The 16,731-nt window shown below is 36.6% G+C and overlaps 1 protein-coding gene across 1 annotated transcript; it reads right to left on the reverse strand.

Moving 5' to 3' along the window:
* Window positions 1–1,958: 1,958 nt before the first annotated feature.
* LOC106298428 lies at window positions 1,959–2,531 on the reverse strand. Its single transcript, XM_013734556.1, has one exon. It carries the CDS (start codon window positions 2,340–2,342, stop codon window positions 2,136–2,138), a length of 207 nt encoding a protein of 68 aa, XP_013590010.1. The 5' UTR covers window positions 2,343–2,531; the 3' UTR covers window positions 1,959–2,135.
* Between the last annotated feature and the right edge of the window lie 14,200 nt (window positions 2,532–16,731).

Consider the following 16,731-nt stretch of genomic DNA (forward strand, 5'->3'; position numbering starts at 1 on the left):
AAGACAACAAATAAAGAATCGGTATACAAGTCGGTGGTACTTTCTTTTAAATACAAGTACATAAATGAAACTTAATAATTTTAAAACCAATCAAAATTTATACAGTACTAATTATAAGCTTTACAATTTTTTTATGTAAGAATAAATAACCAAGATAAAGAATATATATATATATATATAGATCTTAACTTATAATTTAGTTAAATTTTTATTAATCTTTCTAATATCCTACATAAAACTCCAATAAAACACAACAAATTATTTCAAATAGTTTTAAATTTGCATTTATGTTTATAATTCTATAACAAGCTTCAGTGTATATCATATTTGTTTGTTTTTAAAATATAAATATAAAAATTAAACTAATATTATAGGAAAAAATCCGGACGTAGCCCGGAAAAGCCCCTAGTATAACGTAAAAGCATAAATGCAGATCATTATACAAAGACTAGAGACGGTACAAAAATAGGCCTCGGCATTTTAACGTGGACCCGAAAATTCGAACCGGAACCGACTAAAAAATACCCAATCCGAAACCGAACCGAAAATTTTCAAGTACCTTTTGGGTCTAAATTTCTTTTACCCGAAAGAACCGGAACCGAAAGGAACCGACCCGAATAGACCCGGATCCGAAAAGACCCGACCCAAATAGACCCGATCCGATAAGAACCGATTTGTACCCGACTTAAAAAAACGTATATCTAAAACTATGATTTTTTTTGTTCTATTTTATATATATTATTTTATGATTTAGTTGAAATATTTTTTGTTAACAATATTTGTTATTATTTTAAGTAATATAAAGCTTTAAAATGTAAAATTTAGAGTTTTAAAATGTTTTATTTTAATTATTAATAGTTTCATTTAAGTTGTTTTGTACAATTTTAGATATATATGACAAATATCGACTAAATTTGATCGCGTTGGGTATGTCATGTCCTTTTCAGATACTAAATACCCGAATCCGACCCGGATCCGATATAGACCCGAAAAATTACGGGTATTTTATGGGTATTTTAATTATAGACCCGAACCGACCTGGATCCGAAAAGAACCGACCCGAACCCGACCCAAAAATTTCTAAATACCTATTAGATCTAAATATTTAGGACCCGAAAGATCCAGACCAGAAAAGAACCGGTCCGAACCCGACCTGAAGATCCGAACGCCCAGGCATAGTACAAAATTTCAACGATTAGGCCAGGAAGATAGAGCCCAAAAAATGCAACTGATTCCTAGAGCCCAAAAAATGCAACTGATTCCTTAAAAATGTGTGTTGGGTTTCTCGATTACTCGTTTTCTAAAGGATCACTGCAAACTGATCTCTCCGTTTCGTAAAGATAGATTTTTTAGTGTTCATACATATTAAGAATCACATTAAATCACTATAAAAAATGTATTGTTTTTTATAATTTTTAATTTTTTATAATTTTTAATCAATAATAATTCAATAAAGTCAATTAATTTTTTTTGAATATCACAATTTTTTCAGTAAAAATATAAAAAGTTTATTTTTGTGAAACAAATTTTTTTTAAAAACATTTAACTTAATAAAACGGAGAGAGTATTCGATAGCTATTTAGCAATATGTTTGATTTGAATTCAGATATTGACACAACAATGTCAGTGGCACTAAATCATTATGCTACATGTCATGTTTAATTATTCAATAGTTAAAACACTCTCTTCTTCCATCATTGCAACAATGAAAATTGCTCACAAATTTTTAACTTAAGAAATTTTGATATGACTAGTATTTTAGTAAGATGGAAAAGGAATATTATATGCGTTATATGGCTCAATCACTTCTAATATTATAGTTTTAGCTATGTCATATCTGAATTCAAGCATGCTCATTACATTTCAGAATCATGAATGTTGGTTTCATATGTATTATATAGACAGCTGTGGAATGTAAAATTAGCGTTTTCAACAAAATTTAACGATCATTTTAAAATATGTAAATTATGAGAAATATTTCGCTGTTTCACAAATTACAGATGAAAATCATTTAGTTTTGAAACATTTTCCCTTTATGAAGAAAAACTAAGCCTACTGTAAAAACCAGGCCAGTATATACAACGAAATTAAAATTTGGGGAAGGAGAGCTATAAATAAACATGCAAATAAATATATCAACGGTACGTTTTAAGAACAGAGCCGCAAAAGCTGCAGACGATGGCTCTCCAAGATCTGCAATAAAAAGGTACAAGACAAAACCTCGTCGAAGTCTTCATGTCAGCGACTTTTGCACCACGACCGCACCGGGAACACGTTCCTGCCGCCGGTTTGCTTGCTTTAATCTTCTTCTTCTGGTCCACCAAGAAACAGAAACACACCATTCTCGTTCCTTCTTCAAAGGCAGTCCAAATAGTTATCTTGTAATCACACAGGATTGTGATTAATTAGATCGGTCCTATAAGATGTTTTGTTGGTGTTTTAGTGATCCACACGCGCTTGGCCTAGAAATTGGTAGTTAAGAATATACTTTGGACATCATATTTATATAGAGAATATGACATTTGAAAGAGTTTTTGACGTGCATACGCACGTACAACCCCCAACCTCTAACTGAATTCTTCATTTTATTACAATGTTTTATTCACATTCATTTAATTCCTATTTTCAAGGAGAAATGAATTCGATGTACTGTATTACATTCAATTTCAATATACAGCTGCCACGTTCAGAATAAAAGGAGTTACATACGCCATGGATGAATCAGTTTGTTCTTATCGGTATAATATGGGGCATGAGAATGATCCCATTCTCCTCCTTTAATTTTCTATTTTCTTGCTCTTAGAAGTAAAGACCTAGAACGTAATCAAAATCGCACTCGTTAAAAGTCTGCATAATTGGGCTTATAGTAAGCCCCAATGTCTAATTTTTTTTTATTTTTTCCGTTCAATTTTTGCTCTGAGTTTTTCAATAAAAAAAATAAAGGAAAAAAGTTTTTCAGGATTTCACTCAAAAGTATGGTTATGAATGGTTAGATATAGGCTTGGGCATATTTATCCAAAACGGAAGAATCGAACCAAAACACGAGGTGTATTCGGATTTGAACCCTATCAATTATACTAGTGGATGCTATATTTCTAGAACCAAAAAATTGAAACCGAATCGAGTGGACATCCGAATATCTATAATGTAGTTTATATATTTATAAATATTAATTATCTTTAATTTAAAAATAAGAAAATAGTTTAAAATAATATTTACAAGTCAAAATACCCAAAATTTTGAATTGCTATCATACTTTTTATCCAAAATATTTTAAATTATCTGAATTATTTGAATTTTTATCTGAAACCCAAAAACAAATATGATATTTAATCCAAACAACCTGATTGTTTTACCTTTTAATCCAAATTAACCAGAAAATTGAAACCGAACCGGAGATCCAAAATTACTTTGGATATAAACCGGTTTCTAACTTTGTTATCTGAATCGAACCAAAAATCGAAATAATCAAATCGAAACTGAACTGAATCTTCTAAATACTTTAACGGATCTTAGACCTCTATAATCGAAAAACCAAAAGAATTAAACCGGAACCGAACCGAATATGCAGGGCTATTGCATCATTTACAAGTCAAACTGATCGAACATGTATTAAAAAAAAAAGATAGAGCAAAATGTAATGTCATTTTCTTGTCCGCTCTGCTTGGTCTACATTATAATTATTGGGAGTCTTAACTGTGTACTTATATGCACACGATTATTCAACTCAGATTGGTCACTTGTCTTTAACTAGTGGATAATTTTGACATAAAGCAAGAAAGTGTTAGGTAATAATAAATTACATACAAATGATAGATAAGTGACTAAACAAACAAAGTTGAGACTAGAGTTACAAGTCAACGACGTGTTAGGTCGCTACCAACTAATCAGATTGCTCTAATTCGTAAACTATTCTCTCTAAGAGTATTTAGATTCTTTTTGGTGCTGTTTTTTTAGTTTTGACGAATTTTTTTATCATAGTTTTGACGTGTTAGGTCGCTACCAACTAATCGGGTTGATGTACAATTTAAATTTCATTAGTTTCCCATGCTCTGGAGTAGATTTATTCCCGATTTCAAATTCGTAATTCCTTCTTCTCTTGAGCATAATTTTTTTATAGCAAATATCTTAGTGGAAAAATGCATGAGTCTTAAATATCACACAGAACCAATAGAAGGTCCATGAAAAATGATGTAAAGGATATATAACAGAGTCAGTCTTAAGTTTGAAAAAAGCCATATATAAACTAAATAGAAAAATGAGCCATTGTGAATCATTGAAAAACGTTAAAAGCAAAGAAAGTTTGCAGATTCAACATTGTTTGACCCTATAATATATAAAGAGATAAACAGCTGTATTTTAGCACTAGGTTAAAAATATATTTTAGAAATTAAGGATCAGACTGTAGATTCATTGTTTGCCTATTTAATATCACATATTGCTTGCTGACGAAGTAGCTAGCTAAGCTGAGACAACGCATGAACCACATAACTGAGCTCAGGTCTGGTGATTGTGAGATACACCAATTGACCCACGTATCGTCGAAAACGAACCGGATCCGTATAGAATGGTCCATCAGCAGAGAGTAACCGATGGTTCTGTTCCATCGGGGTCGAGACCGGCTTACAACCAAGGAGACCAGCTTCATTTATTATATCAAGAACATATTTCCGTTGAGATAGAAACATACCTTCAGCACCTCTTGCGATTTCTATGCCCAAGAAATATTTGATTCTACCAAGATCCTTCATCTTAAAGCACTTGCTCAGATGCGTTTTGAACTTCGTCACCATATCCAAGTCGCTTCCCGTGATCACCAAATCGTCCACATAGATGAGCACTCGCAAGCTCTTACCGTTCTTGATGTAGGTGAAGAGTGAATAGTCTGAGTACGACTGCTTGAAACCAGCCTCCTTCAGCGCACTTGTCAGCTTTGCAAACCAACATCTCGGAGCTTGTTTCAAACCGTACAGGGACTTCCTCAGTTTACACACCTTCTTGGGATCACTTGAACTGAAGTCAGGGGGCATCTTCATGTATACTTCCTCATGCAGATCTCCATGCAAGAAAGCGTTCTGCACATCCATCTGATGAACTTCCCAGCACATTGCAACCGCCATTTCCAACAACGTTCTCATCGTCGTGAGTTTCGCTACTGGTGCGAACGTTTCTTCATAATCCACCCCTTCCACTTGTCTGTTTCCTTGCACGACCAACCTTGCTTTGGGTCGCTCCTTTGTGCCGTCGGCATTGTACTTGTACTTGTAAAGCCAAGTACATCCCAGCGCTTTCTTCCCTTTGGGCAGGTTAGTTACATCCCACGTTCTCTGCTCTTCCAGCGCTGCAACCTCCCTTCCCATTGCTTCCTTAAATACAGGATCAAGAATCGCCTCCTTAAAGTTACGTGGCACAACATCTGCACTGATAGCTGCAAGAAACGCACGATGCTTTTCCGAGAAAATAGCGTCAGTCACGTATGCAGAGATGGGATATGATGAGGTTTTACCTGGACACGTTTCAGAGAATGCTGATGGACTTGAGGTAGAACGAGGGCAGTGTTTATCAGGGTGACATTGCGCGTTGTACGTGACGTAGTCTCGCAACCTGATCGATGGCTTTGGAACTCTGTGACCTCTTCCAAGTTCCTCCACCGTTTCTGTGGTCACCACGGCTTCTTCAACATGTGCAGTTGCCTCTGTTTCTGTGGCCTCCACTAACTCATTCTCCAATTCAATCGTGTCTGCTGTCCTTGTTTCTGAAGCTGGTGGTGCTTCGACAGGTGTAGACTCCACGGATTCCGTAGGAGTCATCGGCAACTCAGCAACGTCGCTCCCCCTCGAAGCGATCAGTGGTTCTATTTCTTCAGTTTCATGTACAGGTTGCATAGTTTGTGGGACTGCTGTGTTCGTGCCGCTTGTATCAGTCTGATACGGGAACACTGACTCGTCGAAAACAACATCACGGGACGTAAAGAACTCCTCGTTCTCCAAGTCGTATAGCCTCCAACCTCTCTTTCCAAACGGGTACCCTACGAACACGCACTTCCTGCCTCGCGCTCCGAACTTGTCTTTGTGTCTCTGCAGGTTGTGTGCAAAGCAGAGACAAACAAATGTCTTCAGATCAGCATACAATGGGGCCTTACCATACAAACATTCATAGGGAGTCTTCCCATGCAGAAGACTCGACGGCGTTCTATTAATAACATGCGCCGCAGCCAGGACACTTTCCCCCTAAAACTTGATAGGAAGGTCGGATTGAAACATAAGAGATCTGGAGACGTTGAGTATGTGGCGGTGCTTCCTCTCTACTCGTCCATTTTGTTGTGGCGTCGCTACACATGAAGTCTGGTGAACGATTCCACTCTCCGTAAAATACTTGGTAAGACACATGAACTCCGTGCCATTATCACTTCGAACGGTTTTGACATGTCTACCGAATTGTCGGTGAACAAGTTGACAGAAGTTCGGTAATACTTTCTTTACTTCAGACTTTTCGAGGAGGAGATGAATCCAGACAGCTCTCGAGAAGTCGTCTACGATTGTAAGGAAATACGCAGCCCCACATGACGATTTCTCCCGATACGGACCCCATAAATCATCGTGTATCAATTCAAAAGGAACATATGCTTTATTATAACCCTCGGCAAACACCCCGCGAGTTTGTTTTGATTTGAAACAAATTTCACAACCTCCAAACTTGTCAGAGTTGTTTTGAACACCAGAAACAAATGGTAAAAATCCTAAAACACCAAAAGAAGGATGTCCCAATCTGCGATGCCACAAAGTCTTGTCTTCTGCAGCCTTGACTCTGAGACCTCGCGCCACTGTCACATCCCGATAAACATAAACACCGCCTCGTTCTTCATCTGCTCCAATCAGGGTCCTCGTAAAACAGTCCTGCAAAATACACAAAGTGTCAGTAAACACAGCCAGACATCATGTCTGTTTGAGCAACTTAGCAACCGACAACAATGTACAGTTCAAGTTTGGCACAAATAACACATTCTCCAACACAATTTTATCAGACAATCTTAACATCCCACACTGAGTAGCCTGCACCTGGCTCCCATCTGCAAAACTTACCGGACATCCCACCAATTCACACAAATCAGTGAGCAAACGCACATCTCCCGTCATGTGGTGAGATGCACCAGTATCGAGAATTATTTCTCCGGTTTGAACCTTACCGTTCAACTTCTCTGGAATTGGGGACGGCTTCTGTTGCTCAAGGAGCGCTGACAGGGACGCCCACTGCTCAGACGTCAAAGGAGGGGCCTGCACCGCATTGGACCTGACCTGATTACGGCCTCGTCCTCTGCCTCTCCCGCGTCCACCACGTTCTCCTTGATTCCTCTCTGGAAACCCAATGATTTGCCAGCAATCTTTCTTCTCGTGGCCAGTTCTTCCACAGTGCGAGCACGCCATACTGCTGCCTCGTCCTCGTGCAACCGCCACCGTCGCATCTCTCATCGGATAGCTCTCACTTTGCACCGCATCTGCCTTCGCCACAAACCGACTGCGTCTTGTCTGGTCTCCACTCGTGACGACAGGAGCCGTCTCTCTTCTCTAACAACTCTCTGATACACAGAGTTCAGATCCGGTAGAGGTTCCATGCCAATGATATTGGTGCAAACATTTCCGAATCTAGCATCATCCAGTTCCATGAGGAACATGTGAACCTTCTCTTCCTCGTAATCTTGCGCAATTTTCCCCGACGCCTCACATGAGCACTTGGGAAGAGGATTGTAGTTCAACAGCTCCTCCCACTTCAAAGTCAGGCGTCCGAAGTAATCTAAAACACTCGCGCCGTCCTGTCTGCATGCCGTCAGCTCAGCCTTCAGTTGATGAACACGTACGGCGTTACCAACCGAAAACCTCTTCTTCAGATCATTCCACATTTTGTATGCATCAGGCGTGAAGGTGACAGTCGAGCGCACAGCCGGAGAGATCGACGCTCGGATCCACCCCACGATCATGGAGTTCACTGTCCTCCACGTCTCGGCTTCCACCGGCTTCTCCTTCTCGTCTGGTATCAGCAACGTACCGTCGATGAAACCAGTTTTGCACTTTGCCCGCAGCGCGTTTTCCAACTCCGACGCCCACTCGGCGTAATTCTCACCGTTCAACGAGACAGGTGAGATCGACACTCCAGGATTGTCTGACGGAGACAAATAATATGGCGACAACATTTTCTCACTACCGCTACCGGCGACCACCGATGTTTCTTGTTTCGCCATGAGATTTTTGTTTTACTTCTCTCTCTCAGATTTTCGAAAAAAAAATTTCAGATAGACTCTGATACCATGTAAACTTAGAGAGATTGATTTGTATGAACTTGTTGTTTATTCACGTCTTATGTTACACATATATATACGTGCTTGTTACAAGAATATACTCAAGCACAATATCTTCTACAATCCTTATCACAATCTTCTAATGCATATCTCCAACCATCTCGATCCTTATCACCTCAACACTTATACGTCTACCAAACCGGACTTATCCATTCTCTACACTTCCCATGGTGGTCACTGATCCATGTGATGTTAACAATACGTACAAAGGTCCTTAGCACAATCCACTATTTTGTTCGACAACATTCACGTAGTTTATAAGAAAAACTTGCGTAATCATTTCTTGAATTTATTGCATCCTTCGGTGAAGTAGGATATATTTCTTGTATATAATCATTTCATGAAAATTATAGAATCAGACTAGATAAAACATCGAATAGAAGTTGGATTTAATAGCCTCGGATCTTCGAGACATAACTGCTGTTGTTTTTAACGATGTTTAGTGTTTTAGGTCGTCCAAAACTCAATAGCTATCTCCTCGAATTTCACATACATTGATACATAGGTCAACATTCAGTAAGATTTCTATTTTTATAGCGACATTCAAAATTAAGGAAATGATCGTTTATGGATAGAGAAGATTGCGAAACTATTGGTATTTTGTAAGTATGTTTTTTTGGACAATGTTTTCAAATGATCATAAAATAGGATTTTCACCAAAAGAGCATATAAGAAGAAAAATGATAAAAGAAGTTTCATTAAAGAAATAAAATACAATTATACTCTATTTCAAAAATATATAAATATAAATAATTATTTAAATAAAAATTATTATTTTCAAATTATACGTTTTTGAATTCGAGTTTTTTATAAACGTTTAAAAAAAATTTTGAATTTTTACTTTATAATTTTATTGAAACTCGAAAAAAATGAAACTATGTTAAAAAATTTCTTCTAAAATTTAATTTTTAAAAATCCTAAATCCCCCTCCAAAATTTCACCCCTTAAATCTAAATTTTAAATCTATATTAGTTAACCTCTTAAATCTCTTTATCTCATGAAACATTTTTGTCATTTTGATATTTGTAGGTTATATTTATGATAAAAAAAATTATGATCATTCTAGAGAATTTTATTTTTTTTAGCAACATTTTTTTGTATGTTTGCGAAAGGAAAATAGTGTAGCAAACCAAGTTGCTTTGGTCTAGTGGTATTGGAGCTCCAGCTGGAGTGTCCGTCCCTGGATTCGAGCCTTGGCCACTGCGGAATTTACATGTGGGCTGCAGCACCCGAGACCGAAGACCGTTACACGGTGAGCCACATGGTGACGTCCTGGTAGCGTCCATGCTCACTTCGGTCTCTAGTCTGGACCACTTTGGTGGAGACAGGATATTCGGTTAGCAAAAAAAATAGTGCAGCAAGTGCGTCTTTGGAATGGTGGTATAGCAAGTAGGAATGTGAACTTTAGACTTTCGTGTTTTAATATTTCAAAAAGAGCATTTAATAAAGCCGGTGGGGGTAACGAAATGCTTTTCCCTTCTGTTTCCCATACTCATGTTTACGTTTGCTTAGTATTCGTCAAATCTCTGGACCCCAATTCTTAAAGTCGTTTGCGTTTTATTTTTCGCAAGTGCGAATAATCAGCGGAGACAATATATTATACGTTTAAACAGAGCCGTGCGAGCCTTCCACTACAATAAAACAGTGATATTCTGACGGAAATTCCGACAGAAAATGAAATCCTCGGAATATCCCGAGGAATTTCCGAGCAAATTCTGAGGAAACACAAAGTTTGGTTTCCTCGGAATTTCCTCGGAATATACCGACGGAATTCCGAGGAAATATCAATCCGTCGGAATATTCCGAGGAAATTCCGAGGAAATATGTGTTCCTCAGAAAAAACCGATGAATTCCGAGGAAATATTATAGCCGTTGGAGAGCCGTTGGGGGATTTTACAAAATTCCGAGGAAATTCTAACGAACTAGCCGTTGGCGTCGGAATTTCCTCGGTCTGTCGGCAAGATTTAAACTATAAATACAAGCACTCCTCTTCCTCTTCATTCACTCCATATCTTCATCCTCCCTCTTACTCTATTTACACACGAATTTGATTCATAAAAAATATGTCTTCTTCAAATTATTTTCGTTCTTGGATCGATCGACCTCATTTGGATCCGAACACGAGATTGCTTACGGAAGAATACCAACGAGGTATAACCGAATTCATGGGGTTAGTTCACCGACAACCGGAAGCAAAAACAGGTATGTTAAGATGTCCTTGCTCTAATTGTAAAAATAGAAAGGTTATTAAAGAGTGGGATGTTTGGACTCATCTATATTTGAGTGGGTTTACACGAAGTTACAAAATTTGGTATCATCATGGGGAAACTGATTATGAACATGGTAGTACTAGCGAACCTCAGCCAGCGGTTAGATTAGAAGAACCAATTAGAACGGATGTAGATTATGGTGTAGGTACTGAGCAGATGGTAAATGATCATTTTAGAGGGGAAGATTTACCCAATGCAGAAGCTAGGAGATTTTATGATATGTTGGATGCTGGAAAGCAACCATTGTACGAAGGTTGCAGAGATGGTCATTCAGCTTTATCATCTGCTACAAGATTGATGGGCATTAAAACAGATTATAATTTGGCTGAAGACTGTGTGGATGCGATTGCTGATTTTGTAAAAGGTATTCTACCCGAGGATAATGTAGCTCCTGGTTCATACTACGAGGTTCAGAAACTCGTAGCTGGTCTTGGTTTATCGTATCAGGTAATAGATGTATGCAGCGACAACTGCATGATTTATTGGAGGGCGGATGAACAGCGGGTTACATGCAAATTTTGTGGAAAGCCTCATTATAAAGATACGAGTGGAAGAGTTCCAGTGCCATATAAAAGGATGTGGTATTTACCTTTGACGGAAAGGTTGCAGAGGTTGTATCTATCTGAACGCACAGCGCAACCAATGAGATGGCATGCGGAGCACTCAACAGATGGTGAGATCAGACATCCTTCAGATGCAAAAGCGTGGAAGCATTTCCAATCAAAGTATCCCGACTTTGCGTATGAAAGAAGAAATGTCTACCTTGGATTATGTACTGATGGTTTCAGTCCGTTTGGCAAGAGTGGAAGACAATATTCTCTATGGCCCGTCATTCTTACACCATACAACCTCCCCCCAAACTTGTGCTTGCGACGAGAGTTTTTGTTTCTCTCGATTCTCGTTCCCGGACCAGAGCATCCTAAGAGATCACTTGATGTGTTTCTTCAGCCACTAATATATGAGTTGCAACAACTATGGGCTCAAGGTGCTGAAACATACGATGTTTCGTGTAAAGAAAACTTTCAAATGCGGACAGTACTAATGTGGACAATAAGTGATTTTCCAGCATATGATATGTTGTCTGGATGGACAACGCATGGAAGGATATCATGTCCATATTGTCAAGATAACACTGATGCTTTCCAACTAAAACACGGAAGGAAAACGTGTTGGTTTGACTGTCACAGGAGATTCCTACCACCTGATCATCCATATCGTAGGAGTAGGAATTTGTTTACGAAGAACAAGAGGGTGTTTGACAGTCCACCTCCGGAAATTTGTGGGAAAGATTTGAAGATACAACTAAGAGATTTTGGTGCAGAAAGGACGCCAGAAGTCGGTGGACATGAGCGTTTTCCGGTAGATGCTGTTGGAGAACTACATAACTGGCACAAAAAAAGTATTTTCTGGGATCTGCCATACTGGGAGGATCATCTGCTAAGGCATAATTTAGATGTCATGCATATTGAGAAGAACTTTTTTGACAATCTCATGAACACGATCCTTAATGTTCAAGGTAAAACAAAGGATAATTTGAAGTCAAGACTGGATTTAGTCGATATATGTGCTCGTTCAGAACTTCATGTTGATGAAAATGGTAGGGCTCCTTTTCCCATATACCGACTTGATGCAGAGGGAAAAGATGCGTTCTTTGATTGGATTTCAAACGATGTGGAATTTCCAGACGGTTACGCATCAAATTTGCGTAACTGTATCGACAGAAAGGAAGGAAAGTTTACTGGCTTGAAAAACCACGATTGCCATGTAATGATGCAGCGCCTCCTTCCGTTCGCCTTCAAGGAACTATTACCACAAAATGTTCATGAAGCAATTGCAGGGATAAGTGGTTTCTTCCGCGATTTATGCACGAGATCAGTGACTCTTGAAGGTATTGAAAATTTGAAGACTAACATAGCCGTGATTCAGTGCAACCTTGAGAAGATATTTCCTCCCTCATTTTTTGATGTTATGGAGCATCTTGTTATTCACCTGGCAAGAGAATTGGAACTTGGTGGTCCTGTGCAGTATAGATGGATGTATCTGTATGAGCGGTATATGTTCCATTTGAAGAAGATGGTGAAAAATTTAAGTAGGGTGGAAGGTTCTATAGTCGCACAGATGATCAATGAAGAAACTTCAAACTTTGCCGAGTACTACTTTCCAGCAGAAGTTCAGACCAAAAACAGAAGACCTGCTCGGCATGATGATAGAGGCGAACGGGCAACATATCATGTTACGGTTCCAGACATTTTCACAGACGTTGGACGACTTAGCGGAAAACCAAAGGACCGTCGACTTACTGAGCAGGAGCGCAGTAATTTGCAAACATATTTGCTCACCAACTGCGAAGACGTTCTTCAATATGAGAGGTAAATAAATGAGCTTACAAATTTTTATTTTAACAAGTTGAAATTTAAATCTTAATTAATTACATTATTGTCATCATATACAGGATTTTCATGGCAGAAAAGCGGTTCGAGTATAGATACGCCACAGAGGACGAACTAGAAGAAATGAAGCAGAGAGAATTTACTGGATGGATGTTTACTTATGTGAGTGCTTTAAACAAATTAAAATATATTTTATCACATATTTATACTAATTCACATTTATTGATATAACATATATATATATGTGCTATTAATAGGTGTCTGCTGGTTTGGCCAGAGGTGAAACATTTGACGATTGGATACGTGAGATGGTCGTTGGACCAAACTTTGTTGTGAAGTCATATCCGAGATTTTGTACTCGAGGATATGCTTTTATTTTTATTTGTGAAACTTTGAATATTAATTAATATGATTTCAATTTTAATTTTAATTTTATATTTTCGAATTTAAATTTCAAAAATTTTATTTTTTAAAAAAATCAATATTTTTTACATTCCGAGAAAATTAATTATATTTTTTACTCTATCGATCGATGCGTTTTTGGACATATATCCATCGATCGATCTGTTTATAAAAAACGTTCGGAATATACCGAGGGACATGTTCCTCGGAATATTCCGAGGAAGATGTCCCTCTGTATATTCCGAACGTTTTTTTATAAACGGATCGATCGATGGATTTATGTCCAAAAACGCATCGATCGATGAACTTCCGAGGAAATATCCCGACGAAGTTCTCCTTCGGTATATTCCGAGGAGATTTCCGACAAACTAGTGATCCTCGGAATTTCCTCGGAAATTTGTTTCCTCAGAATTCCGTCGGAAAATTCCGAGGGATTTCCGAGGAAAGAAGAAATTCCGAGGAATTATTTTCGAGGACTTGTTTCGTCGGTATGTCGTCGGAATAACGTTATTCCAACGAAATTCCGACGATTTTTTCCCTCAGTATCCTTGATGTTTTCTTGTAGTGTTATTAGCTAACATAAGCAATTAGAAAATAAAGTGCCTTAGATTTTATAAAAACTATAATAGTAAATACAATTATCATAGAGAAAAAACAATGAAAAACACCATCAAACTAATTATTCATTTTAAACACAATTTTGTTCTATTCTTTTATGCAAAATTAGTAACTAAACTTTAATTTTAATATTCCTAAACAGTTTTTATGGAAATAACTAATCGCCTGATATTTTTTTTCAAATTTTGTATCATTAAAAATATTCTATGTTTTTTTTTTTGGTTATTCTACTATTTAAACTATGAAAATCTCCATAAAACTATAGCAATTAATATTTTCTTACTATTTTTACGGAGTCCATATTCAGCTTATCCAAATTACTATAGAATTTCTAACATAAATCCATATACTGCATATAGATTTCTTCTTCTAGGACTAAAATATTATAATTAATACAAATGTAAAAACAATAACTATCGCAAAATGCCCATTATTTATTTTAGAAAATGCTGCCCTAAGCGAGTGCTTCATTTTCCACAGGGGAGGCAAGGCTCTGCGTTTAAATCATTCTCCCTAATGATGATGATTATGTCTTTAATTTGTATCCTATTGATATATTGAGTGCGTCGTTAATATGATTACATCAAGATAAAATAAAAACGTTATAAATTTTGAGATGGCCATGGGACATTTTTTAGTTTGGCCGTTTGGTTCCGACTTGGCTCTGGAAAACTTGGTTTTGAAACACTACGGTTGGTTTGATCGATGACCCGGTCTAAAGCTGGATTTATCCGTAATTTCGGCGATTACCATTTTTTTTTTGTCAGCAAAACTACAATTCGGCAATTACGATAAACTTTTTGTATTGGAATATTAGAAAACGGAAAAGGAATATAGCTGCTGTCTGATCGTAATTACAGAGGAGACTTTTCACGTAAACAATGCCACGATTAACGGAGAATCAACAATATTGATAAATCATTCAGATCGACCTCATAAGCGTGAGAGCGACAAATGTACGGTTATAGTTTAGTGATTGAACTTACCCTTGATCCTCTACAAATCTTACGCACTGGACGTTCTCTCATTTGTAAGATCGTGAACAGCCTACACAGTGTGTGTTCAGAAAAAAAAAACAGCCTACATAACATCCTCGTATTATCCTTTTAATTTTACAAAGTTATCGTACTACTTCACAAAAATAAATATAAACATTTGACTGAAAATTTCTTCAGATACTACGTATCATTTGGTTTGGTCTATTTTAGTACTATAAATTAAATTTCTAAACCATACATTATGACTAGCCTATAACTATTACGGTTAAAATTTAAATCGTGCTATTTTCTTCTCATTTATAGTTGTAATTCTATAACTAGGGTTCGTTTCTGATCAAGCATGATAAAACATTCGTTTCAAGCCTCTGGAATTTTTTAAAAATATATATATAGACTCTCAATTTTTTTTTATAAAAAAATTTGATCCCTAAATTTTTGAATTATTTATTAAGTCGTTCACAATCCCCAAAATTTCAAGGTTGTTACCTATCAAGTAAAATGATGTAATTCTGTCATTTTACCACTTATATACAACTGCCAGTAATTTATGTAAACCAAATTATATTTTTTTTTGCTAATTATGGAATAAAAGGAAATATCATCAATTAAGTCATCTTAACTTAAGTACAGAGAAATAAAATATCATAAATTAAGTCAAAGAAGACTGGTTGTGTACGTGTGTGTTTGAAGTTTCATTTGGTGAATTTTATGTACTACATTTAGATCCTATCTTCGAGCACCGTACGTGACAGAACATTTAAATTTCTTAAAACAAAGTACATGGAGACCATGTGTAAAAAATAAGTTAATTTTTTAAAAACAAAGTACATAGAAAGTTAGAAGCCATGTGTAAAGAAGAAGCGCGTTCTAGGGTTACATGAGAATTCAAAAAGAGACAAAGTTTAAAGTATGTATGCATGATACATCTTCGAGATAATGTTGTCTTTTATAAATTTATATATTACTATATTGAAATATCTCACTCTTATTAAATTGAATAGATATTAAAAAGTTTTTATTAAGCCAGTAGAGCTACCAATCAGAGACGGCGTGAGATTGAAATCCTAGTAGATATTCTAGGATTATCAGCATGCACTGTGTTGCGTAATTCCAGATCACCCTTCAATATTCATCCCTAAAAACTAGTAATATGTATATCTCTAAATAACGTTTACTATATATCGATCTAAAATTTAGTGTGAAGATGTACAAAATATATATTTTTATTTAAACTTTTGTTGCTATATAGGAGTATATAATTAATATCTAAGTAGTGATAACAGCTCAATGATTATTGACAACATCATGAACCTAGTCGCATGAGATATTTTAATACTTGACCATTGGCACATTCATAAACTACGTCTACAAGAGGCTAACAAACGCAAAAGGTGCCTGTATAAAAATAATGAAATTAAACAAGAAACGAGTTGAACATGATTATTGAAAGGCTTTTAGGCTGAAATTCTTATCGGAATATAAGAATCCGTCTCTTAATTTTTAATTAAAAAAATGTAAGAACCGGTTTTTAAATAAGAATTTATTAATAAAATTTATGACTTTCTGTTAGCAAAACTCTAAATTAATTTTTTATTTAAAAATAAAAATAAAAATGAGAAAACAGTGGGTTGAAAAAGCAGAAACCGACAAGCATAGAGTGAAAAGAAAGCGCGTGAATATGGGAAAAAAAATTCCTTTCC

This window comes from Brassica oleracea, chromosome C1 (genome assembly GCF_000695525.1).
Source record: "Brassica oleracea var. oleracea cultivar TO1000 chromosome C1, BOL, whole genome shotgun sequence".
NCBI classification, from domain to species: Eukaryota; Viridiplantae; Streptophyta; class Magnoliopsida; order Brassicales; family Brassicaceae; genus Brassica; species Brassica oleracea.